The 21,106-nt window shown below is 36.7% G+C and overlaps 1 protein-coding gene across 6 annotated transcripts in view; it reads left to right on the top strand.

Moving 5' to 3' along the window:
• Window positions 1–21,106, top strand: part of CLASP2 (cytoplasmic linker associated protein 2) — a 201,708-nt gene that overhangs the window by 71,770 nt on the left and 108,832 nt on the right. For all 6 annotated transcript variants that reach the window (XM_011961558.1, XM_011961562.1, XM_011961564.1 and 3 more), the window contains 8 exons: window positions 113–258; window positions 2,660–2,795; window positions 10,260–10,330; window positions 14,003–14,062; window positions 15,149–15,226; window positions 15,864–16,031; window positions 18,442–18,497; window positions 19,528–19,701. In XM_011961558.1, the coding sequence (XP_011816948.1) occupies window positions 113–258; window positions 2,660–2,795; window positions 10,260–10,330; window positions 14,003–14,062; window positions 15,149–15,226; window positions 15,864–16,031; window positions 18,442–18,497; window positions 19,528–19,701 (889 nt within the window). The remainder of the gene's footprint in view (window positions 1–112; window positions 259–2,659; window positions 2,796–10,259; window positions 10,331–14,002; window positions 14,063–15,148; window positions 15,227–15,863; window positions 16,032–18,441; window positions 18,498–19,527; window positions 19,702–21,106) is intronic.

Raw genomic sequence — 21,106 nt, 5'->3', positions numbered from 1 at the left:
ATATGTTTCATTTTTTAGAAAGTTTTTGTTTGAATAATGTAGTTTAGGTAGTTTTTTTTTTTTTTTTTGCACTTCCACCTTTTTTGTCAATAATGAAAATTCTTTATTTCAGCTGAAGAAAATCCGATCACTGCTTGTTGCTGGAGCTGCACAGTATGATTGCTTTTTTCAACATTTACGCTTGTTGGATGGAGCACTTAAACTTTCAGCTAAGGATCTTAGATCCCAGGTGGTTAGAGAAGCTTGTATTACTGTAGCGTAAGTATATTCCTTTTATGATAAGTGTTTTTTATGAATGAATTTAGTACTCACTGATTCAGTGCTCATTAAGTCAAGCAGTAGCAAGATAGCCAAAAAACTATGTGATCCAAAAATCATTTTTGTTATACATAAGGATTCAATCTGTATGATTAAAAAACAATTCCTTAACAGCTCTTTATACCAACATTTTAAGGTTGGTATAGAGATATTTAAAATATCTAAAGCCTACTGGTGGATGTTTTTATCATTAATTCTTCAAGTATAAGATGAAAATGAATGGGTCTGGAAACTGGCTATATTCACTTTTCTCACTACTAATTTGGATATTAAATACTCAATTTCTGATATTTTAGCAGTTATTCTGGCATTGCAACATGCATCATTAACTTAGCAAAATCTAAACTTTAAGTTTGTAGTCTTCCACAATACAAGGATGGTAGAACTTAAATTCTATTTATTACTATTGACCTAAGCAGTGTTGTTGCATATGCGTTCCTTTGAAGATAGGGAACACAAAAGTGCCTACTAGCAATATTTCTAATCAGGATTGTATTATATATTCTAGTCGGAAATGAAGAAAGAAAAGGCAATATAAGGATTGCAAGAAAAGGAACAGAATTGCCATTATTAACAGACGATATAACTATCCATGCAGAAAACTGCAAGAGAATCTACAGATAAATTATTATAATAAAAGGACTTTGGCAAAGTTGCAAGATACAAGTCCCAGTATACCAGAATGACCCAATATCTCCAACTAGCAAAGAAAACCCAAATTAATACAAAAATCCATAAAATGTAACCATGAAAAGTACACTTAAAACATGACTAGCTCTCTTGCAGAAAACTGGACAATATATGTGAAACATCTGTTTCCAGATAACAGACAGCAGACAGGGTAGGAATGGAATTCTGAAAAGATGCAAGTGATGTTAAACAGTATGAGTTTTGACCTGGAGGCACTCTGGGGAAGGAAGGGGGAACCTACGCAGAGCAAGGCACTGAGGTGAGGAAACAGAGACTAGAGTTTCAGAGGCTGAAGTGGTCAAAATTGGCAGTACAGAATACTGGAGAGAAGATGGGGAGATTCTCACACACACACACACACACACAAAGAGCTACAGAGATCATAATATGGGAATCCATGAGTCTAGATGTATACTTCCCTGGCCATGTGAAAGGTACAACTCTCTGAGGAAGGAAGAGAACTAATGCCTGGGAGCTATAAGGTAAACAATTCCCAGAGCTTACATAGGGATAGGAGAGGTTTAAGATCTGACCAATCAGAATGGAAAAACCTTGGTGAACACCCAAGGCAGTCAGTAGAAACCCCAGAAAAGCCATTGCCTAGGAATAGTACTAAACCAGTTCTAAAGTAAGGCAACTCTAGACTCTGCCTCTCCCAACAAGCTTATAAAGATCAAGCTGATTCTCAAGTACATTACCTGCCTAGCAAAGTAAAACTCATACTCTTTAAAGGAAGACAACATCCAAACATATCCACACCTCCTTGCTTTTCATTTGAGGATCCTTTTTGCCTGTGAGTTCAGACATTAGAAAACTAATACTGTAACAGCATAGGTCTGTGTACATAAATGTACATAGGTCTAAATCTGAGCTCCTGGAATCAAGAACCTGAATTATTGGAGCTAACTCTATCCCAACCATGTATTTTCAGTAAGATATAAATATATAAAAATTAACCAGTATTGCAAAATTGTTGGCACTTTGAGTGGTTACCGTATCTCTCCTAAGTGTTTTAACTAAAATCATGCAATTAAAGGCTGATTTAGTTGTTTAACTACACAATTGGAAAGAGAAGTCAGGTGTCCTAAAGATCACCCAATAAGATACGGTAGAGTTGTATTTTTGACTGCGGATTTGGAAATCCTACTCCAAAGAAGTAAGGGAGTATTTATGCCTTAAAAAGGGGTGATACTATTAATAGAAATAAAGAACATCTTGAGGAGCACTGATTTGAGTAAGATTTTGAACTTGTTTGTAAAAATATGCTGAATTTAAGATTCATAATAGATCATCAAAATGGAAATATCTCCTGGATCAAGACCAAAGGTCAGAACCATCAGAGCTGATTATTTCACCTGATGTGTCCTTAGAGTTAATAAATTCTGAAATCAAATGACTTCTGCAAGTGCTATTGCAAAGAGATGAGGAAAATGCCAGATTTCAACTTTGGACTAGCCAGTTAAAGAATGGGGAAAAGAAGGAAATATGTAGTATCTAGGTTTCCCTATCTTTCTTCTGTTTTTCTGCCATTACAACTGATTAAAATACAAATTCCTAGGTTAATTCAGTAAAAGAGTATTTTAAAATTACATGGTTCTATCTATATTTAATGTTAAACTATTAAAAAAATACTTTTTGTCTTCCTTTGTAGCCATCTTTCAACAGTTTTGGGAAACAAGTTTGATCATGGCGCTGAAGCCATTGTACCTACACTTTTTAATCTTGTCCCCAATAGTGCAAAAGTCATGGCAACTTCTGGATGTGCAGCAATCAGATTTATCATTCGGGTAGGTTTGCTCTCTCCTTTTCCACTGCTGCCTCCTCCCCCTCCCCCGCTTTTTCTTTCTTCTTCTTCCCCCTTTTTCTCTCCTTTCCCCACCCCCCCCCAGTGTACCTAAATAAGTCACTGAGTTTCTTTTTGAACCCCAAAGGCAAATCACTTTTGAATTATTTTTCTGATAGTAAAAGCCATAGATGGTCATTATAGAACTAGAGGATTGCAAAGTAAACATGTTTGTATATGGAATATAATACATACATACATGTACATATGAGTACATATGCGTATCTACAGTTACGTGTGTATATGATCACAAATGTTACAGAAAATAATAAAAGGCAAATTTTTAATATAGTTATGTGCCATCTGACAAAGTTTCAGTCAATGATGGGCTGCATATGCAACAGTGGTCCCATAAGATTATAATATTATATTTTTACTGTATCTTTACTACTTTACTACTGTTGGATATGTTCAGGTACACAATACTTACTATTGTGTTACTCTATCCTAGAGTATTCAGTACAGTAATATTCAGGACAGTATTCAGTACAGTAATTCAGCTACAGATTTGTAGCCTAGGAGCAATAGGCTATAACATACAGCCTAGGTGTGGAGTAGACTATACCATGTAGGTTTATGCAAGTACACTCTATGGTGTTCATACTATGATGAAATCACCTAATGGATTTCTCCGAATGTATCCCGATCATTAAGTGATGTATGACTGTATTTCTTTTCACTCATATCTTGAGGAAGTCCAAAAGAACAGAGTTGAAAAAACAAATCTCTCCCCTTGAATTCTATTCTTTGTTACTAATCACTCTGGCAGTTTAATGTGTACTTTTCCAAACTTCTGTTCTGTGCCTTTACACATGTATTTGCTACACATATAGAACATGTGAGTATATATAATATATTCTTTGACTTATTTATTTATTTATTTATTGAGAGATAGAGTCTCACTCCGTTACCCAGGCAGGAGTGCAGTGGCACGATCTGGGCTCACTGCAACCTCTGCCTCCCGGGTTCCCTCAATTTTCCCACCTCAGCCTCCTGAGTAGTTGGGACTACAGGCACCCACCACCATGCCTGGCTAATTTTTTTGTATTTTTAGTAGAGACAGGGTTTCACCATGTTGGCCCAGGCTGGTCTCAAACCCCTGGCCTGAAGTGATCCGCCTGCCTCAGCCTCCCAAAGTGTTGGGATTACAGGCGTGAGCCATCATGCCCAGCCTATCTTTTTAAACTTCATATACTTGGGTAGCGTCCCTTATCCATATATGTAATTCTTTTTAATGTCTAAATTAGTCTTCTGTTAAGGATGTATCATCAAATTATCCTTACCAGGCCGGGCACGGCAGCTCACGCCTGTAATCCCAGCACTTTGAAAGGTCGAGGCAGGCGGATCACCTGAGGTTGACAATTTGAGACCAGCCTAACCATCACGGAGAAACCCCATCTCTACTAAAATTACAAAATTAGCCAGACATGGTGGCGCCTGCCTGTAATCCCAGCTATTCGGGAGGCTGAGGCCGGAGAATCGCTTGAACCTGGGGGGCAGAAGTTGTTGTGAGCCGAGATCGTGCCATTGCACTCCAGCCTGGGCAACAAAAGTGAAACTCCATCTCAAAAAAAATAAATTAATTAAATAATCATAATAATAATTATCCTCACCATTCTTATTCCGGCAGTCTTCTTCCTGGAGTCCTTTTTCTCCATTCCTTTGCCAATATTGTCTTTTATCAGTATCTTCAGGGTTTTATAATTTAATAACCATTGTTTCATATTATACTTTGCATTTCCTGCAGTATTAGGGATGTTAGCTATTTTTTTCCTTCTATAATTCTTCTATGGATTGCCAGTTTATACTCTGTGCATTTTTTCTCACTTATTTCTAAGACCTTTTTATATATCATAAGGATATTAATTCTGTGTTGTATATGTTGTAGTATTTTCTACAGTCTGACATTTCTTCAAATATTATATAAGCTCTTTTGTTACATATGAGAATTTTAAATACGTATGTATTGAGACTTGTTCATTTTGTGGGTTTTATTATAGTTAAGACAGCTTTCCCAATTTCACAGTTACATAAAAATGTTCAATCGTTTAGAACTTCTGTAATTTTTTTCTTAGATTTAGATCTAACTGGATTTAATTTTTGTGTGAATTATAGATTTCTAACTTGATATTTCCCCCAATACAAAACCAATTGACCCAGTAACGTGGTGAATTACAATGTAGCTTTTTCTTGAAATGGTGTTGTTGTTGTGTAATAAATTTGCATAAATACGTAAGTCTGTTTCTTAAATGGATTTTCAGTTTCTTTAATCAGTTTGTCCTTTCCTGTTAAAAAAAAAATTAAGTTTATTCATAATATTACTTTCCCAGGAAGTTTTCTTTTTCACCATTTTCATATTTTAAATTAGAAAATGTTCCTTTTTTCCCATTTCAGGCTTTTTTTTTTTTTAAAGATTGTAGACAACCTTAATCCAGAACCTTTGTAACAATGTTAGAAAGTATAAAGACTGGGCACGGTGGCATATGCCTGTAATCCTAGCACTTTGGGAGGCTGAGGCAGGCGGATCACAAGGTCAGGAGTTCAAGACCAGCCAGGCCAATATGGCGAAACACCATCTTTACTAAAAATACAAAAAAGTTAGCCAGGCGTGGTGGTGCATGCCTATAATCCCAGCTACTCCGGAGGCTGAGGCAGGAGGATTGCTTGAACCTGGGAGGTGGAGGTTGCAGTGAGCCAAGGTTGTGCCACTGCACTCCAGCCTGGGTGACAGAGTGAGACTCCGTCTCAAAAAAAACAAAGGAAGTATAGTAGGAATTATTGAAATGTTTGTTTTATCCCTTAATTGGGTGGGATCATATTTAACTTCAATTAAATATGATTTTTAATGGGTTTCTGTGGGTATAGTATATTAGATTATGGAAATTTCCTGCTGTTCACATTTTGCTAAATTTTGATCAGGAGTAGATGTTGAATTTTATCAGATAGCCCTTTAATATCTTTAGAAATAATTATCTTTGTTTTTTCATTTATTCATTGTACTTTCAAGAACTAAATTCTGCTCGGCCATTGTACATTAAGATACTGCTAGATTTGGTTGGCTAATGTTTAGTAAGATTTTGGCATTCATTTAAATGAATAAGTATTTTGTGAATTTTTTTTCCTGTTTTACATATTTTGTTAATATATTGTTCTGCTATTAGGGTTTAATGGTCTTTAAGATTATGTAATAACGTTTCCAATGTTTTAGACTCTGAGCATCTTGAATCTTTATTTTGGAATGTTGGTGATCCTCTCACCTCAGCCCCCAAGAAGCTGGGTTTACAAGTGTGAGCTACTGCACGTAGCTGACTTTTTCTTATTAGAATGTTACACATTCTTTTATATATACTTGACAGAGGCATTATTTGGGGTTCTTTATAAACATCTATTTATAGTTTTATTGGTTGTAGTGAGATTATTTAATTTTTCTAATTCTTTAGTTTCTTTTTTTTTTCCCCCCAACTTTTGGCTCATTTTATTTTTTTAGATTTTTGTGGTATATCTTTAGACAATTTGCATTGCTTTTTCTTTATTATTATAAGGCTTTGGGTTTTCTTCTGAGTTTGGCTTTGGCAGCATCTCAATGATTTTAATTTACCACATTTTATTTATGTTTTCAATCATTTGTAATTTCCATTTCAACTTCTTTGAATTGCATAATAATATTGTTTTCATTTTCAGATGGTGCTTTTGTTCTTACTGTCATTATTTTTGAATTTCATGACATTCTGATCAGGGAATTTGGTTGTATGATTTATTCTTTGGTGAATACCTTGAAATTTTATTTGTGTTCTGTCATCAGTTTATATAGGTAGGCTGTTAGCATTTACAAATGTAGAATTCTTTGGCATAGAATTGAGTACTTTGTTCATCACTAAATCTAGCTTATATTTTATTTACGTTATTCAAGTTCTTGTCTCATTTTTTAAAAAATCTACTTTATCTGGCAAATTCTGATTCTAATTTTGTCAGTTTCTTTTTTCTGTTTTTGATATATGTACTTTATATATGGTCAAGGTTTTGTACTATTATCTTGAAATCATATTTTTTCCTTATATTTTGTTTTCTGTTCACTATGCTGCTTTTCTTTCCTTTTTTTTTTTGTAATTTAGAAGTTCCTTATTGTCAAGAATAAAACCTTTGTTATGCTCGTCTCTGCCTTTTAAAAAGTATACATTTTATTTCATTCATGCCGTTTTTTCCCTTACCCATTGAGTTAAATTTAACAAAGATATTTTCATTTTCAGCAACTGTAATTAACTGTAGTTTTTTACCGCTTTTATTTCTGACCCACTTATTGTTATACTCTCGCTTCCCTTTTTTTAATTGATTCTGGGTCATTCTTGTTTGGCTTTAATGTTTTCTCACTTTTCATATATATTTTTACCTTTGTATATTTTGATTTGGCTTTTCCTTGCCAATTTAGAATATGGGGACTAAAAATTTGACCGTTGAACTTCAGGTTCACTTTCCTTTTCTTTCACAAAGTTTGTTGTTGGTGGTATGGAATCTCGCTCTGTCACTCAGGGGAATTCAGTGGCACCATCTCCGCTCACTGCAGCCTCTCCCAGATTCAAGCTATTCTTCTGCCTCAGCCTCCCAAGTAGCTGGCATTTCAGGCACCTACCACCACCCTGGCTAATTTTTGTATTTTTTGTAGAGGCGGGGTTTCACTATGTTGGTCAGGCTGGTCTCAAACTTCTGACCCCATGGCTCACGCCTGTAATCCCAGCACTTTGGGAAAGCGAGGCGATCCGCCTGCCTTGGCCTTCCAAAGTGTTGGGATCACAGGCATGAGCCACCATGCCCGGCCCATTTTCTTAACTTTTTATTGTTGCCTCTAAAAATGAGACTGTTTGATTATTTTATAGCAAAACAACCACCACCACGACCAAATAACCTTTAGCAAGTTTTATAAGACAATCCCTTTGTGTGAAGAGTTTCCCCACAGCAGGTCTAGGAGTTGATTGTCTTTCATTAACACTATTCTTAATACAGTGGACAAGGATTTTGGACTGAAATTGGTTATCTTAAATTTATGTTAATTTTCATGGATCTTTTCTTTATTTAGTACTTCTGTCTTATTGGCTCAGATCTTTTCCTGCTGTTACTTTTGTTACACAAATTCTGAAATCCTCAATGTCATTTATCATTTTTTGAATAACTTTTTGTCTCTTTGTCTTACAGCTGTATGTAGTCTCAGGAAAAATTCCTTTAAATTCTGCTTATTTGAAAGTACCCGTTTTGTAATTCTCAGGCTTTACTCTTTATACTTTGTTTTCAAATTGCTCATTTTTCATGTTATTATACTAGCCTATCATCTCACCGATAAAACAATAATTTTTAAATATTACTTCCTGTTTTTGTTCTATTTCCTAAGAGTACTTCCTTAGATTGCTGTACTTAATTTCTAATTCTTTTTAATTTTAGAGAAGTTTTTTTTCCCGTTGTCAACTTGTATTAATAACGTGTAAATTGTTCTTAGTGTTTGACTGAATGCTTCATCTGTAATTGATTTGAGGTAAATTTTTACTTTCCTTTGGTACAACTCCCCCTGAATATGATGTAGCAGTAGTTAGGTTAGTTTATCTCTCCATCCTTGCCACTGTCATGGATGTGATTAACCCATCTTTAGGATTTCGGAGAGGTTAGAAGAAAAAGAGAGGAGTGTGGTAGGTAAGACCTCCTTTATAGTTGTTGTAGCTAGGGGATCTCCATGGGTTTTACCTCCACAGTAATGTTTGGGAAATGGGCTCTTGTGGATGCTGTAGGGAGCAGGTCCACAGAGTCCTTCCATGCTGAATTGAACAGTTGCCTAACAGGCATGTCAGCATACTTTCTTGAATTATTCTCATCTTCAACAGCTTCAAGCCTATAGATGTTTCTTTCTGTAGTGGCTGAAAAAAAGTTTTCCCTTTTATTTTGGTTGAGTTAGCTGTGGCAAACACTGATGTGCCATATACACTTTCCTTCAATGAAAGACTTGTTTCCCCAATGCTAGGAGAACTGTTAGTAGACAGCCTTCAGCTGCCAGTCTCTTAAAGGATTATTTCAGCTAGAGAGCTGCCTTTCCCAAGGTCTTGCGCCTTCCCAGTATTGCCCATATCCAATAACTGATTGATGTGAAAGTATAAAGGTTTGGCCGTCTTGGACCAATTCAAGAGTATTCTGAGGGACTGTTTCAGTTCTAGAGCTTCGTAATGGCTTTGGGCAAAGATAGCCTTGGGCCATGTCACAGTTTGATTTCTTCCTCTGCCCGCTCCACTCCTGCTTCCTTCTCACGTCCACAGGTGGTAATCCCAAGGGCACTTACAAAAAATTAATATGTAATGGATGTACATATTTTGGGGGTACATGTGATATTTTAATGCATTCATATGTGTAAATGTCCAATTAGAGTAACAGGGAATTAATCACCTTAAATATTTATCTTTATGCTAGGAACATTCTAATTATTCTCTTTCAGCTATTTTGAAGTGTACAATAGATTGTTGTTAACCATGGTCAACCTACTGATCTGTTGAACATGAGATCTTATTTGTTCTAACTCTGTACCTATTAATCGGTCCCTTTTTACTCCCTCCTCCCCGCTATTCTTCCTAGCCTCTCATCATGACTAACCTATTCTCTATCTTCATGAGATCCACTTTTGTTTATCTCCCACATGAGTGAGAACATGTGATAGTTGTCTTTCAAGGGCACTTCCTAATACATATCCTGCATGCTAAACTCCATCTCATAGCCTGCTTCCTGGATAACCCAGCCTGTACCTTTAGCTCAGAAGGAATACAAGAGATTTAAGGAATTAAATATGTATGCTTGTGTTAATGTCTATTATGAACTTGTTAGTGTTGGCTTCACTAAAGAAGGGTATAAGAATTAATAATAGAAATCGGAAGATTATGTCTTTGTGGAACTTCTACTTGAATTCTAGAGAGATATGATTCAGCCAGAATGAAGTGAAAGTTCTATTAAGACCACCATTTCAAAGTGGATTCCCAATAGTTAGGGAAATAGATTCACTCGACTACCTGCTTTGATGATGTTGCAATTATGATTTTTTACCAGCAATAGCCGTGGTACTTCAGAAAATGTGGCCAATACATGCCCAGTCTCTTTTAGTGCTCCCTCTCCTCCAAAATTATATTGTTCTAACAGTTCTTTGCGGTTACATAGTTAACTTTTCTTTGTTAGGTCATATTATATCCACACCTGTCCTTTTGAAACTGTATCATCATGACATTATGTTAATTCAGGAAAACTTTTCAAAACTGGTCTTAATTTCTTTCAAATCTAATACCTGGTCTTTTTGTCCTCTGTAACTAAATACTTGAATGTAAGGCAAATAGAAGAAAGGACCACTTGAAGTGTGTAGTATTTTCAACCTTTTCTAAAACATCTTTTTCAGCATACTCATGTACCCAGACTTATACCTTTAATAACAAGCAATTGCACATCAAAATCAGTTCCCGTGAGGAGGTAAGTTTAATTTTTGTTGTTGTTGTTGTTAGTATAGCTCTGATACTGCGTTGTTTAATTATTGTTCTGGTGCAAGAATTGGTCATTAATTTCTTGCCTTCCAGAAAACCATAAAAATGTTTTTTTTTTTTAAATCATATCTCATGTAAGGGAAAAGGGATGAAGTGATTATTATAACCACTCACTTTTCTTATTTTATCATATTAAGCTTTGGTTTTTTTGGGCTGCTGGTTGCCTTGGTTTTCAGAGAACAAGGAGTACAGAGTCAGGTCTGGGCTAGAGTCCTACAACTGCCATTGACTGTTCTACCTTAGGCAATTATTTAACTGCTCTGAACCTTAGTCCCTGCATAGGTTAGTAGAGCTAATACTGTCAACCCCATAGAACATAAGGATTAAATGAGATATATACTAGTAGAATATAGCCGGTGTTTGGAACACAGTATATAGCCCTATCAGGTCTTTCAGTTAGTGGCTGCCCGTGTCTCTGGTTTCTACAATTTTTAACATCACACCTGTCAACCTAAATAACAGAGAGGTTCTCTGAAAGAAAATGATATTAGTATTTATGCAGGAATGAGCATTGCAGTGGTAGTATGCATACAAAGCAAACTATGTGCGTATTCAGGGAGGTAAAGGAAAACAAAGGTTTTTAAAGGAAAAATGAGGAAGATTACATAATCATTTTGAGGTAGTTATCCCAGACTACAAGGATCAGTAACAAGGGTGATGCCAACTTGAGGCTGGACAGGCAGTTGCTGGGTAGATGTCCTTGTAGAATTTTTGTTTGTTTGTTTTTTGTAAGGTTGTGATAGCCTTTGTGCAGGTTGTATTTTTTTTTAGAGTCTTTTGTGATAGCTCTTGTTATCAGTCATTTATTCATGAGAACTCTCCCTTAATGGCCTTCCTCAGCTCTATTTGTCAATGTGTGTGTGTGTGTGTGTATGTGTGTGTGTGTGTGTGTGTTGTAACACAAGTGACTTCATTTTGATTCTGACAACTTTCACACCACTATTGCCAACAATAAAGTTAGGAAAAACAAGATTTGTACATTTGATGTTTAAGAAGATTGTAAAGAACTCTACCTTTTTTAATTAGATAACTATATTTAATTAAATACTGTGTTAGGAAGAAGCTGAATAAGACATTGTTATTTTAAGTGGTTCAAACTTTTGACAACAGTTGTTCAGTCATCTGTCTTATGTCAGGGGTCAGCAAACAACAGCTTGTAAGTAAAATGTGGCCAACAGTCTGGTTTCGTACAGCCTACATGCTAAGGGTGTTTTTTACATTGTTAAAGGGTGATTTAAAAGGTGGGGGATGGGAGGTAAAGAATATGAGACAAAGACTATATGTGGTCCACAAAGCTTAAAATATTTACTGTCCAGCCCTTTACAGAACAGTTGAACTGACCCCTGTCTTACATTGAGGAAAATGGTAGTTGGAGAAATAAAAATGTGACAGAAGACAAAATCAGAAGATGTGTCATAGAATTGCCTTAAAAATGGGGAGCAATCCATTAACTCTAGGGAGAGTGAGTGGAGTACAACCTAAGCAGAAATGTAAAGCTATGCCATATGCTGCAGAGCCATCAGATAGGCCCCTGAGGCCAGAACATATGAGAAATGGAAGGTTTCAGTGGGAAAAGACCTGGTTGAGGGCTAGGGAGTAGGGTTGAGATCATAGTGTGGAGGGCTTTGAATGTTATGAAGAGGAATTTTGACATTATTTCATTGATAGTAGGAATCTTTGACAGTTGTAGATTCTTGGTGAGGAGGTGATGTCCAAGGCTAATTTTCATTCCAGCTATGAAAGTGATTGAAAAGAAACAGTGAAAAGCATTGTTTAATTAGGTAGGAGCTGTTATAATTCATGGAAGAGAAAGGCAGAGTCTGAACTAGAACTGTGTGGAACTGTGTTGGTAATTGAAGGAGGTTTTTTTAATTAACAAACTCAAAACATATTTCATGTGTAGAAATGAGATTTGATAATTTTGAATATAGATGAGGAAAGTGGTGTCAAGTGCTTCAGACTGTGAGCTCTGGAGTCAGAATGCCAGGGTTTAAGTCCTAGCTCTATCACTTTGAGCAAGTTAATTTAACCTCCCCATTTCTCATTGCCTAATCTGTAGTATATGAGCTAAAAGAGTAGATTTGAAAGGGTACGAATTAATTCGTCGTTTTCTATGTAGTGTTTGAGTTGACATTCACTGCCTATGTGGAGACATTCATAAACTAGTTGGAACTTTGACAGCTGAAGTGACACACCAATGCTGGAGATACAGGACTAGATGTGATAATTATATCTCATAGGCAGAACTACGAGTACAGATTATGTTGCCTCAATAAAAAGACTATAAAAAGATAAGTGGACAAATACTGGTATTAACCAGATGAGCATCTGTTTAAGGGAAAGTGGAAGAAAAAGTGTTAATAAAGGAAGAAATACAGGTCAAAGCTGTGTCATCAAGTGCCAAGGAAGGAGAGGAGATCAAGTATGAGACAGTTGAAGAAACTGAGAAATAGAGGACTTAGGAGAAAATGTACACAAACTTTATGTAAAGTCATATACATACATATGTAAGGAAACAGTGTAAAAATGAAAGATCCAGATTGTTGTGGCTTTCTTGATCACCATTGTATATCTTCACTGTCAAGTGCATAGATGTTTAATAAATATTTTTAAATTAATAAATGAAACTTGTTACATTTTATTTATTTATTTTTGAGACAGGTTCTCACTCTGTTGCCCAGGCTGGAATACAGTGATGGGATCTCCGCCTCCCAGGGTCAAGCGATTCTCTTGCCTCCACCTCTCAAGTAGCTGGGAGTACAGGAGTACACCACCATACCCAGCTAATTTTTGTATTTTATTTTATTTTTTTTTTTGAGACGGAGTCTCGCTCTGTTGCCCGGGCTGGAGTGCAGTGGCCTGATCTCAGCTCACTGCAAGCTCCGCCTCCCAAGTTTACGCCATTCTCCTGTCTCAGCCTCTGGAATAGCTGGGACTACAGGCGCCCACCACCTCGCCCGGCTAGTTTTTTTGTATTTTTAGTAGAGACAGGGTTTCTCCGTGTTAGCCAGGATGGTCTCGATCTCCTGACCTCGTGATCCGCCCATCTCGGCCTCCCAAAGTGCTGGGATTACAGGCTTGAGCCACTGCGCCTGGCCCAATTTTTGTATTTTTAATAGAGACAAGGCTTCACCATGTTGGCCAGGCTGATCTCGAACTCCTGACCTCAAGTGAACCACCCACCTCAGCCTTCCAAAGTGCTGAGATTACAGGCATGAACCACTGCACCCAGCCTTAAGTTTTATATTTGACAAACATTTTAAGTTAAAATTATGGGGAACTCTTAAAGTCTTTTTGAACTGTTTAGCATAGCAGTAATTGGATCCTGAGTAAGTTAGGTATTCACAGCTACTTGGGAGGCCGAGACAAGAGAATCACTTGAACCTTGGAGGCAGAGGTTGCAGTGAGCTAAGATTGCGCCATTGCACTCCAGCCTGGGCAACAAGAGTGAAACTCCGTCTCAAAAAAAAAAAAAAAAAAAAGAGAGAGATCTAAAAACATGTCTTATGCTTTAATTTAGGGGACAAAGTGTAGTAGTATAAAAGAAAGTGTTAATGTATTTCTCAGTACAACATTTAGTTATTTAACTTTTATTTTTCAGACGTTCATTTGAATTTTTAGATTTATTGTTGCAAGAGTGGCAGACTCATTCGTTGGAAAGGTATGCATTCCGTCTTCCTTCCTCCCACTTCCCTCCCCATTGTCACCAGTTCGTTAGAAGTTGATGGTATTGGTTTTACATTATTTCTCATTTTGCTTCAAAGGTTATTTGAACCTTTTAAAAGTTCAAAAAGCTGTGGTGGTGTTGTGTCCCTCTTACTCATTACAACTATGAATAGTATGATTTTCTTCTTTGTTTGTGAGATGGGTAAGGTTTTCTCAAATAGAATGGGTTATATAAGATACTCCAAGTTGAGTTGGGCAAAAGTTTAAAAATATATCTCTAGTCATATGATAAAAGTTTCCTAAAGTGTAATCAATCATGTAATGAATGATTTAAGATGGAAGGAGCCTCCTTTCAGAGGAAAGAGATTTTTAAGAAGAGGTATTTGTTGGGAAGTTTCTCCACACCAGCTGTTAGATGTCATTGATCAGGTATATACTGGGCAATGTCTAGTGTAACTCTGAAATGAAGGAGAGGAAAATGTGGGCAGCTGATTGGTTACTGGCTATTTGCATGGCTATATTTCTCATTAGCTTCAAGTTTGAAGCTCGGAAGATACTGTATTTACCTTGAGTAATATTGCTGATTTTTCAGTTTCATGAAAATTCTTGAATTCTTAAGGCTCATTTTTTAAAAATAGAATTTGTTGTTCAAGTTTTCTTTGCGTTCTTCTGTGGCAGCTACTATTCAAATTTGGTCAGGTCACAACTGATCACACTTAGCAAATCATTTCTACAGTGGTAAATTAGTGAGGAACCACACAGAAGATTCTTTTTTCTCTAATTTATTAAAAATTAAGAATTTAGGTACTATGTATTTATATACTATCTGAATTCTATATAAAAATAATTACTTTTAGATTTATAGTAATTGGATTGTCAGAAGGAAACCATACATTAATAAAACATATGGGACAGATAATTAGAAAATCTTATGGTCTTAGATTTATTATTGTGCATGAATTAATTTTTATTTACCTCACCTACCCATTTGTAATTAATACGTAACATATAAGCAGTAAGCACCATTTGTGGTGAAACATACAGCTTTATCATAACTCTAAAAATATATTTTATTTTATAGACATGCAGCTGTCTTGGTTGAAACTATTAAAAAGGGAATTCATGATGCTGATGCTGAGGCCAGAGTGGAGGCAAGAAAGTAAGTCGGTATAGTATATTTTTGTGACAGTTTAATCTTTTTTAAAAAAAAAATATATATATATATTGGGAGAATGAAAATATCAGAAGTGTCCAAGTGTTTTACTTGACTAGCCCTCCAGTAAAATTAAGAATGTTTTTTCTCCATTACATCCGTACTAGACATCTAACAGCCTCCTACATATTGCCACTGACGTATAATCATCAGTATTCTTTTTTTGTCATAACCTATTCACTTTCATCATGAATAAAAAGAACTGTCATTTATCGTTTGTATTGTATACCTGATATTGTTTGAGGTACTTGTTATATATTATTTTCTAATCCTTAGAATGATCCTCCAAAGATAGTGTTATCTCCATAGACGGCAACTGAAATTTGGACACTTAGGGGTTTGCCCAAGGCCACACAAACCATAAGTGGCACAGCAGGTTTTGAACTGAGATCTGCTTTTCTCAGCAGCCTTCAGTCTTTCCACTGGAACTTGTTCAATTTAGAAAGTGTTCACCTGACACATAGCAGATAATGCTGAAAACCAGTGGGCTTATCTTCATCCTTCTTGAAAGTACTGTTAATGTTACTGTTAATGTCTAATTATGTAAAGCTGTTACTTCATCTGCTTTTCTTTTTTTTAACAGAACATATATGGGTCTTAGAAACCACTTTCCTGGTGAAGCTGAAACATTATATAATTCCCTTGAGCCATCTTATCAGAAGAGTCTTCAAACTTATTTAAAGAGTTCTGGCAGTGTAGCATCTCTTCCACAATCAGACAGGTCCTCATCCAGCTCACAGGAAAGTCTCAAGTAAGGTCATATAAATGATGATTACTAGTCTCTTCCTCTCCTCAACTCCCTAAAGTTTCATAAGTTGGATACTTGAATATCTGTTTGCTTTCACCTAAAGCCTTGAAAGAATGATAACTCTAATATACTTATTTATTTTGGTCTGCTGTTTCAAGAGTTGGATAGCTTGCCAGCATAATTCCTTCTCTTTGGATAAAGAGTTCTATGATTCATATTTTGCTTCGATATGTTTATGTCTGTAAAAGTCTGGGAAGCACTACTTTTTTTTAATACCACAAAAATAGTACTTATAATAAATAACCCATTTAATGGAGGAATTGTAATGGAGATTCAGAAGTTATCTTGAGAATTCTACAACACTATGTGACTGGTAAAAAAAAAAAAAAAAAACTCTACTACTTTCCTTCCTAACCTCTGACACAGCTTAAAAATTTAGGAAATCCCTCAAGGGACAACATTATCTAGTATCTGACTTAGTTCTCTGTAACTCCATTCTCATCTTGATGTTGACTACCTCAAATCCTTACAGCTTTAGCAACCATAACCCTGTTTTCTGTCTCTCTGGCCCTATGAGATTGCTGAAATTACTGATGCCTTCTCTACTTCCTAGCACTGGCCCTGTCCATCTTCGTGACCTCTTGCCCTGTGCCATGTATCTGCAGATTTCCCCTAGGGAAGAGCAGCTCAGAGAATGTCAGCCTAATTAGGCCAGGCATGGTAGCTCATGCCTGTAATCCCAGCACTTTGGGAGGCCAAGGCGAGCAGATCACCTGAGGTCAGGAGTTCAAGACCAGCCTGGCCAACATGGGGAAACCCCATCTCTACTAAAAATTAGCCAGACATGGTGGCGGGTGCCTATAATCCCAGCTACTCAGGAGGCTGAGGCAGGAGAATCGCTTGAACCTGGGAGGCGGAGGTTGCAGTGAGCTGAGATCGTACCACTACACTCCAGCCTAGGCAACAGAGCAAGACTCTGTCTCCAAAAATTCTCTCTGTAATTTTTTTCTTTTTGGGATCTTGACCCCCACAAAGATTGCTGGTTGCCTTGGCAACTCTGATGCAGAACTGGGACCAAGGTGAGGCAAGGGGGCACCTAGGGTACAGAATTTAAGCAGGCACTCACTGGGTCATTCAAATACTGTACTAAAGTTCAGTTTCTTATAGGTTTTCAGAATAAAAGCAGATACAATCTGATTTCAAAAATAATTATTGTAGGAATAATGACCTATCTAAACTTTTATTTAAATTTCTGTTTAAACTTCTGTTTAAATTTGTGATAAGTTCGTCATCTGAAATGAGCTGTCTTTGTTGCTTTTGTTCTCTTTTTATTAACTATGCTCAAACTTTAAAGTATACATGAATCACCTGAAGATCTTGTTAAAATCTAGAATCTGATTCAATAATTTTGGGGTGGGGCCTGAGATTTTTCATTTTTTGCAAGCTCCTAGGTGATGCTAAATGCTGTTTGTTCATGGACCATATTTTGAGTACAAAGGATCTAAAGGAAGATATTTTATGTTGCTCTAATATAACATTTTTAAACATAAACAACTTTAGATTCTGTGAACCTTAAAGTGATCTGTCTCAATCTGAGAGAACAACAATTTTAGGAGACACTTATAAAAATAATATAATGTTAGCTTAAACATTACACGGACGTTACAACCTTACAACTTAGGTGAGAGAGGCTTTGGTTATGCTGAGTTGCCTGTGTGCTAGTGATAACACTACCCCTTTCTTCTTCTAAGTAAAATATCTCAGGATACAAGTGAATAATAATAGTACTGTTATCGAGTTCTCTTTGGTGGTCACCATGATGTGTGTTGAGGAGCAGAGTGAACAAAGGCAACCTGATCTCTATATCTGTAGAACTTACAGTCTTTATTCACTGCCAGTATTTTATTTTTGCTTCATAACTAATTGAGACACCATTGATATATGATGATTGGGAGGAACTGTTCTAATGCGATTTGTAAAAGGAGAGTTAAAATTAGAAGTACCAGCTAGGCATGATGGTTCACACATATAATTCCAGCACTTTGGGAGGCTGAGGTAGGAGGATCACACTTGAGCCCAGGAGTTTGAGACCAGCCTGGGAAACATAGGGAAACCCGGTCTCTGTTAAAAATTTAAAAATTAGCCATGCTTGGTGGCATGCACCTGCAGTCCCAGTAAACTTGAGAGGCTGAAGTGGGATGATCACTTGAGTCGGGGAGGTCAAGTCTGCAGTGAGCCATGATTGTGGCACTACACTTTAGCCTGGGTGACACAGCGAGGCTTTGTCTCAGAAAAATAAAAACAAAAAAGAAATACTTCTTAACTTTCCACAAAATTCAGTAGTATTTTATTGGTTTTTATCAGAGGAATGTTAAATTGTCTTCTTACTAAAAGCATTTTTTATACCTTGCAGTCGCCCTTTTTCTTCCAAATGGTCTACAGCAAATCCATCAACTGTGGCTGGAAGAGGTAATTTTCTCTTTAAGTAAGAGTTATAACCTATTTTATCTTTAAAACAGTAGCCTTCAAACTCTTTTGATGTGCTCCATAGTGAGAAGATCATTTTACATGGTAACCCGGTACCACACATAATGTACTTTACCTGTATATGTATACATGTATACATACATAATATAACCCAAAGTTCCAGGAAGCCATACTTTCTCTTACTTGTGATGCACTCTGCTTTCAGTTGTTTCATTTCTTCATAATGGCGTCTCATGATGCACTCAGTTGATTTTACAACTTATTAATAGGTCATAACTCACAGTTTGTAAAACTGGTGACCAGACTGCCCAACATGGGGAAACCCCATCTCTACTAAAAATACAAAAATTAGCCGGGCATGGTGGCACATGCCCATAATCCCAGCTACTCAGGAGGCTGAGGCAGGAGAATCACTTGAACCCAGGAGGTGGAGGTTGCAGTGAGTCGAGATCGCACCACTGCACTCCAGCCTGGGTGACAGAGCGAGACTCCATCTCAAAAAATAAATAAATAAATAAAAATAAAAAACTGAAAATCTAAAGACCAGAAATTGAACGACTTAATTTGCATTTCCATGGAGTGGCAGAACCTCCATTAATTTTTTAATATCTCTATTCCTGGACTAGTTTTTCTTGTATTTTTCTTATAGTAAAAAATGTTACTGCTGCCTTCTATTTATCTTGTACAGTGCTTCCTTTGCATAAATCAGTCCTAAACATAATCTCTTCATCTACAAGACAGTCCTATGAATTTTATAGTCAGAATGTTATCATTTTTCCCATTTTAAAGGAGAGGAATAAGGCAGAGAAATATTGAGAAAATTGCTGAAGACTTAGTTGTGATTGAAACTGAGGCATTCTGACTTTAAAATACTTAATAGTACTGTCCATTTGGCCACTGCCTTTTTGTTGACCATTTGTCTTCAGATTAACTCATGATGGTCAAGTTTATATAATTTTCATGTTTTCAGTGATTTAAATGATACAGGTTACCTTTGCTTTGTCTTTCATAGTATCAGCAGGCAGCAGCAAAGCCAGTTCCCTTCCAGGAAGTCTGCAGCGTTCACGAAGTGACATTGATGTGAATGCTGCTGCTGGTGCCAAAGCACATCATGCTGCTGGACAGTCTGTGCGAAACGGGCGCTTAGGTGCAGGTGCCCTGAATCCAGGTTCCTATGCATCACTAGGTAAGACAGCTGATTATGGAAAATTGTACCATGTTCTCTCCCTGACCTCTGTGAAGACAAGTTCATATACCTTAATCATTTCTATTCATTCTTGTTATTTAAGGATAGTCCATACGTTTAAATACAATTCTGTATTGGGGACATGCTTCTGAGGAATCTGAGCTGCCTTGTTTCTCCTTTTCCCTTGTCCTCATCATCATCTTGATCAAAGCAACAATTCTTGAGTCCATGATTGCCTGTAGAGTTTTCATAACTGCACTTCTACCACATCTAGCCACTAGTTTCTAAGGGGGTTTGGGAAGGGAATTGGCCTTGCATCTAGCTTTCTTGTTTTCTTTCTCCTACTTCTCTTCGCTTATCAAGAATGTGAGGCCTTTTGGAGATCTGGGAGAACCGCAAAGCTCTGCTCTGTCTAACCAAACCCTAAACATATATTCCAAAACTCTATTCAGTTTGTTTTTTTCATGTTTTTATGTCCATCAAATTAAAAAGTTGAGGTTGGTTATCCGTATTGCATATTTCTTCATGCTTCATTTTTTTCTTTTGGGTAGTACTGGTGGAACACTAAGCAAGCAAATCGCCTGAACACAATACAAGTTGAGCATACCTAATCTAAAAAATCTGAAATCTGAAATGCTCCAAAATCTGAAACTTTTTGAGCACCAACACGGCACTCAAAGGTATTTCGAACCAAGGCGGGTGGATCACCTGAGATCAGGAGTTCGTGACCAGCCTGGCCAACGTAGTGAAACCCTACCTCTACTAAAAATGCAAAAATTAGCTGGACGTGGTGGCTCATGCCTGTAATCCCAGCTACTTAGGAGGCTGAGGCAGGAGAATCGCTTGAACCCGGGAGGTGGAGGTTGCAGTGAGCCAAAATCGTGCCATGTACCTCCAGCCTGGGTGACAGAGTGAAACTCCATCAAAAAAAAAAAAAAAGGTATTTCCGATTTTGGATTTTTGAATTAGCGATGCTTAGGGATACTCAATCAGTTAAGTATGAATGCACATATTTCAAAATCTGAAATCTAAAATGGTTTTGGCCCCAAACATTTTAAATAAGGAGGACTGTTATAAATTAAGGTTTCTTATAGGTTAAGAAATGCAGAGAATTTAGGTATGAATATAGTACATGATAAAGTTGGCACAGCTGCATTCAGAACCGTGAAGAGGAATAGATTATTCAGTAAATTGTGTTTAGACACATGGTTTACAATCTAGTATAAAATTAAGTTAGGACCATGTTACACATCATATAGAATTATATTCTAGATGATAAAAACATTAAAAACATAAAGCAACTTGATGAAAACATAATAGGTGAGTATTCCTCAAATCTCAGGTTGACACAGGAATTCCTATACATAAAAGCAAATAAGCCATGAAGGACAAAAATCTCTTGAAT

Source organism: Colobus angolensis, unplaced genomic scaffold, assembly GCF_000951035.1.
Source record: "Colobus angolensis palliatus isolate OR3802 unplaced genomic scaffold, Cang.pa_1.0 Scaffold56, whole genome shotgun sequence".
In the NCBI taxonomy this organism is placed as follows: Eukaryota; Metazoa; Chordata; class Mammalia; order Primates; family Cercopithecidae; genus Colobus; species Colobus angolensis.
This window is presented reverse-complemented; position numbering and strand designations above follow the sequence as displayed.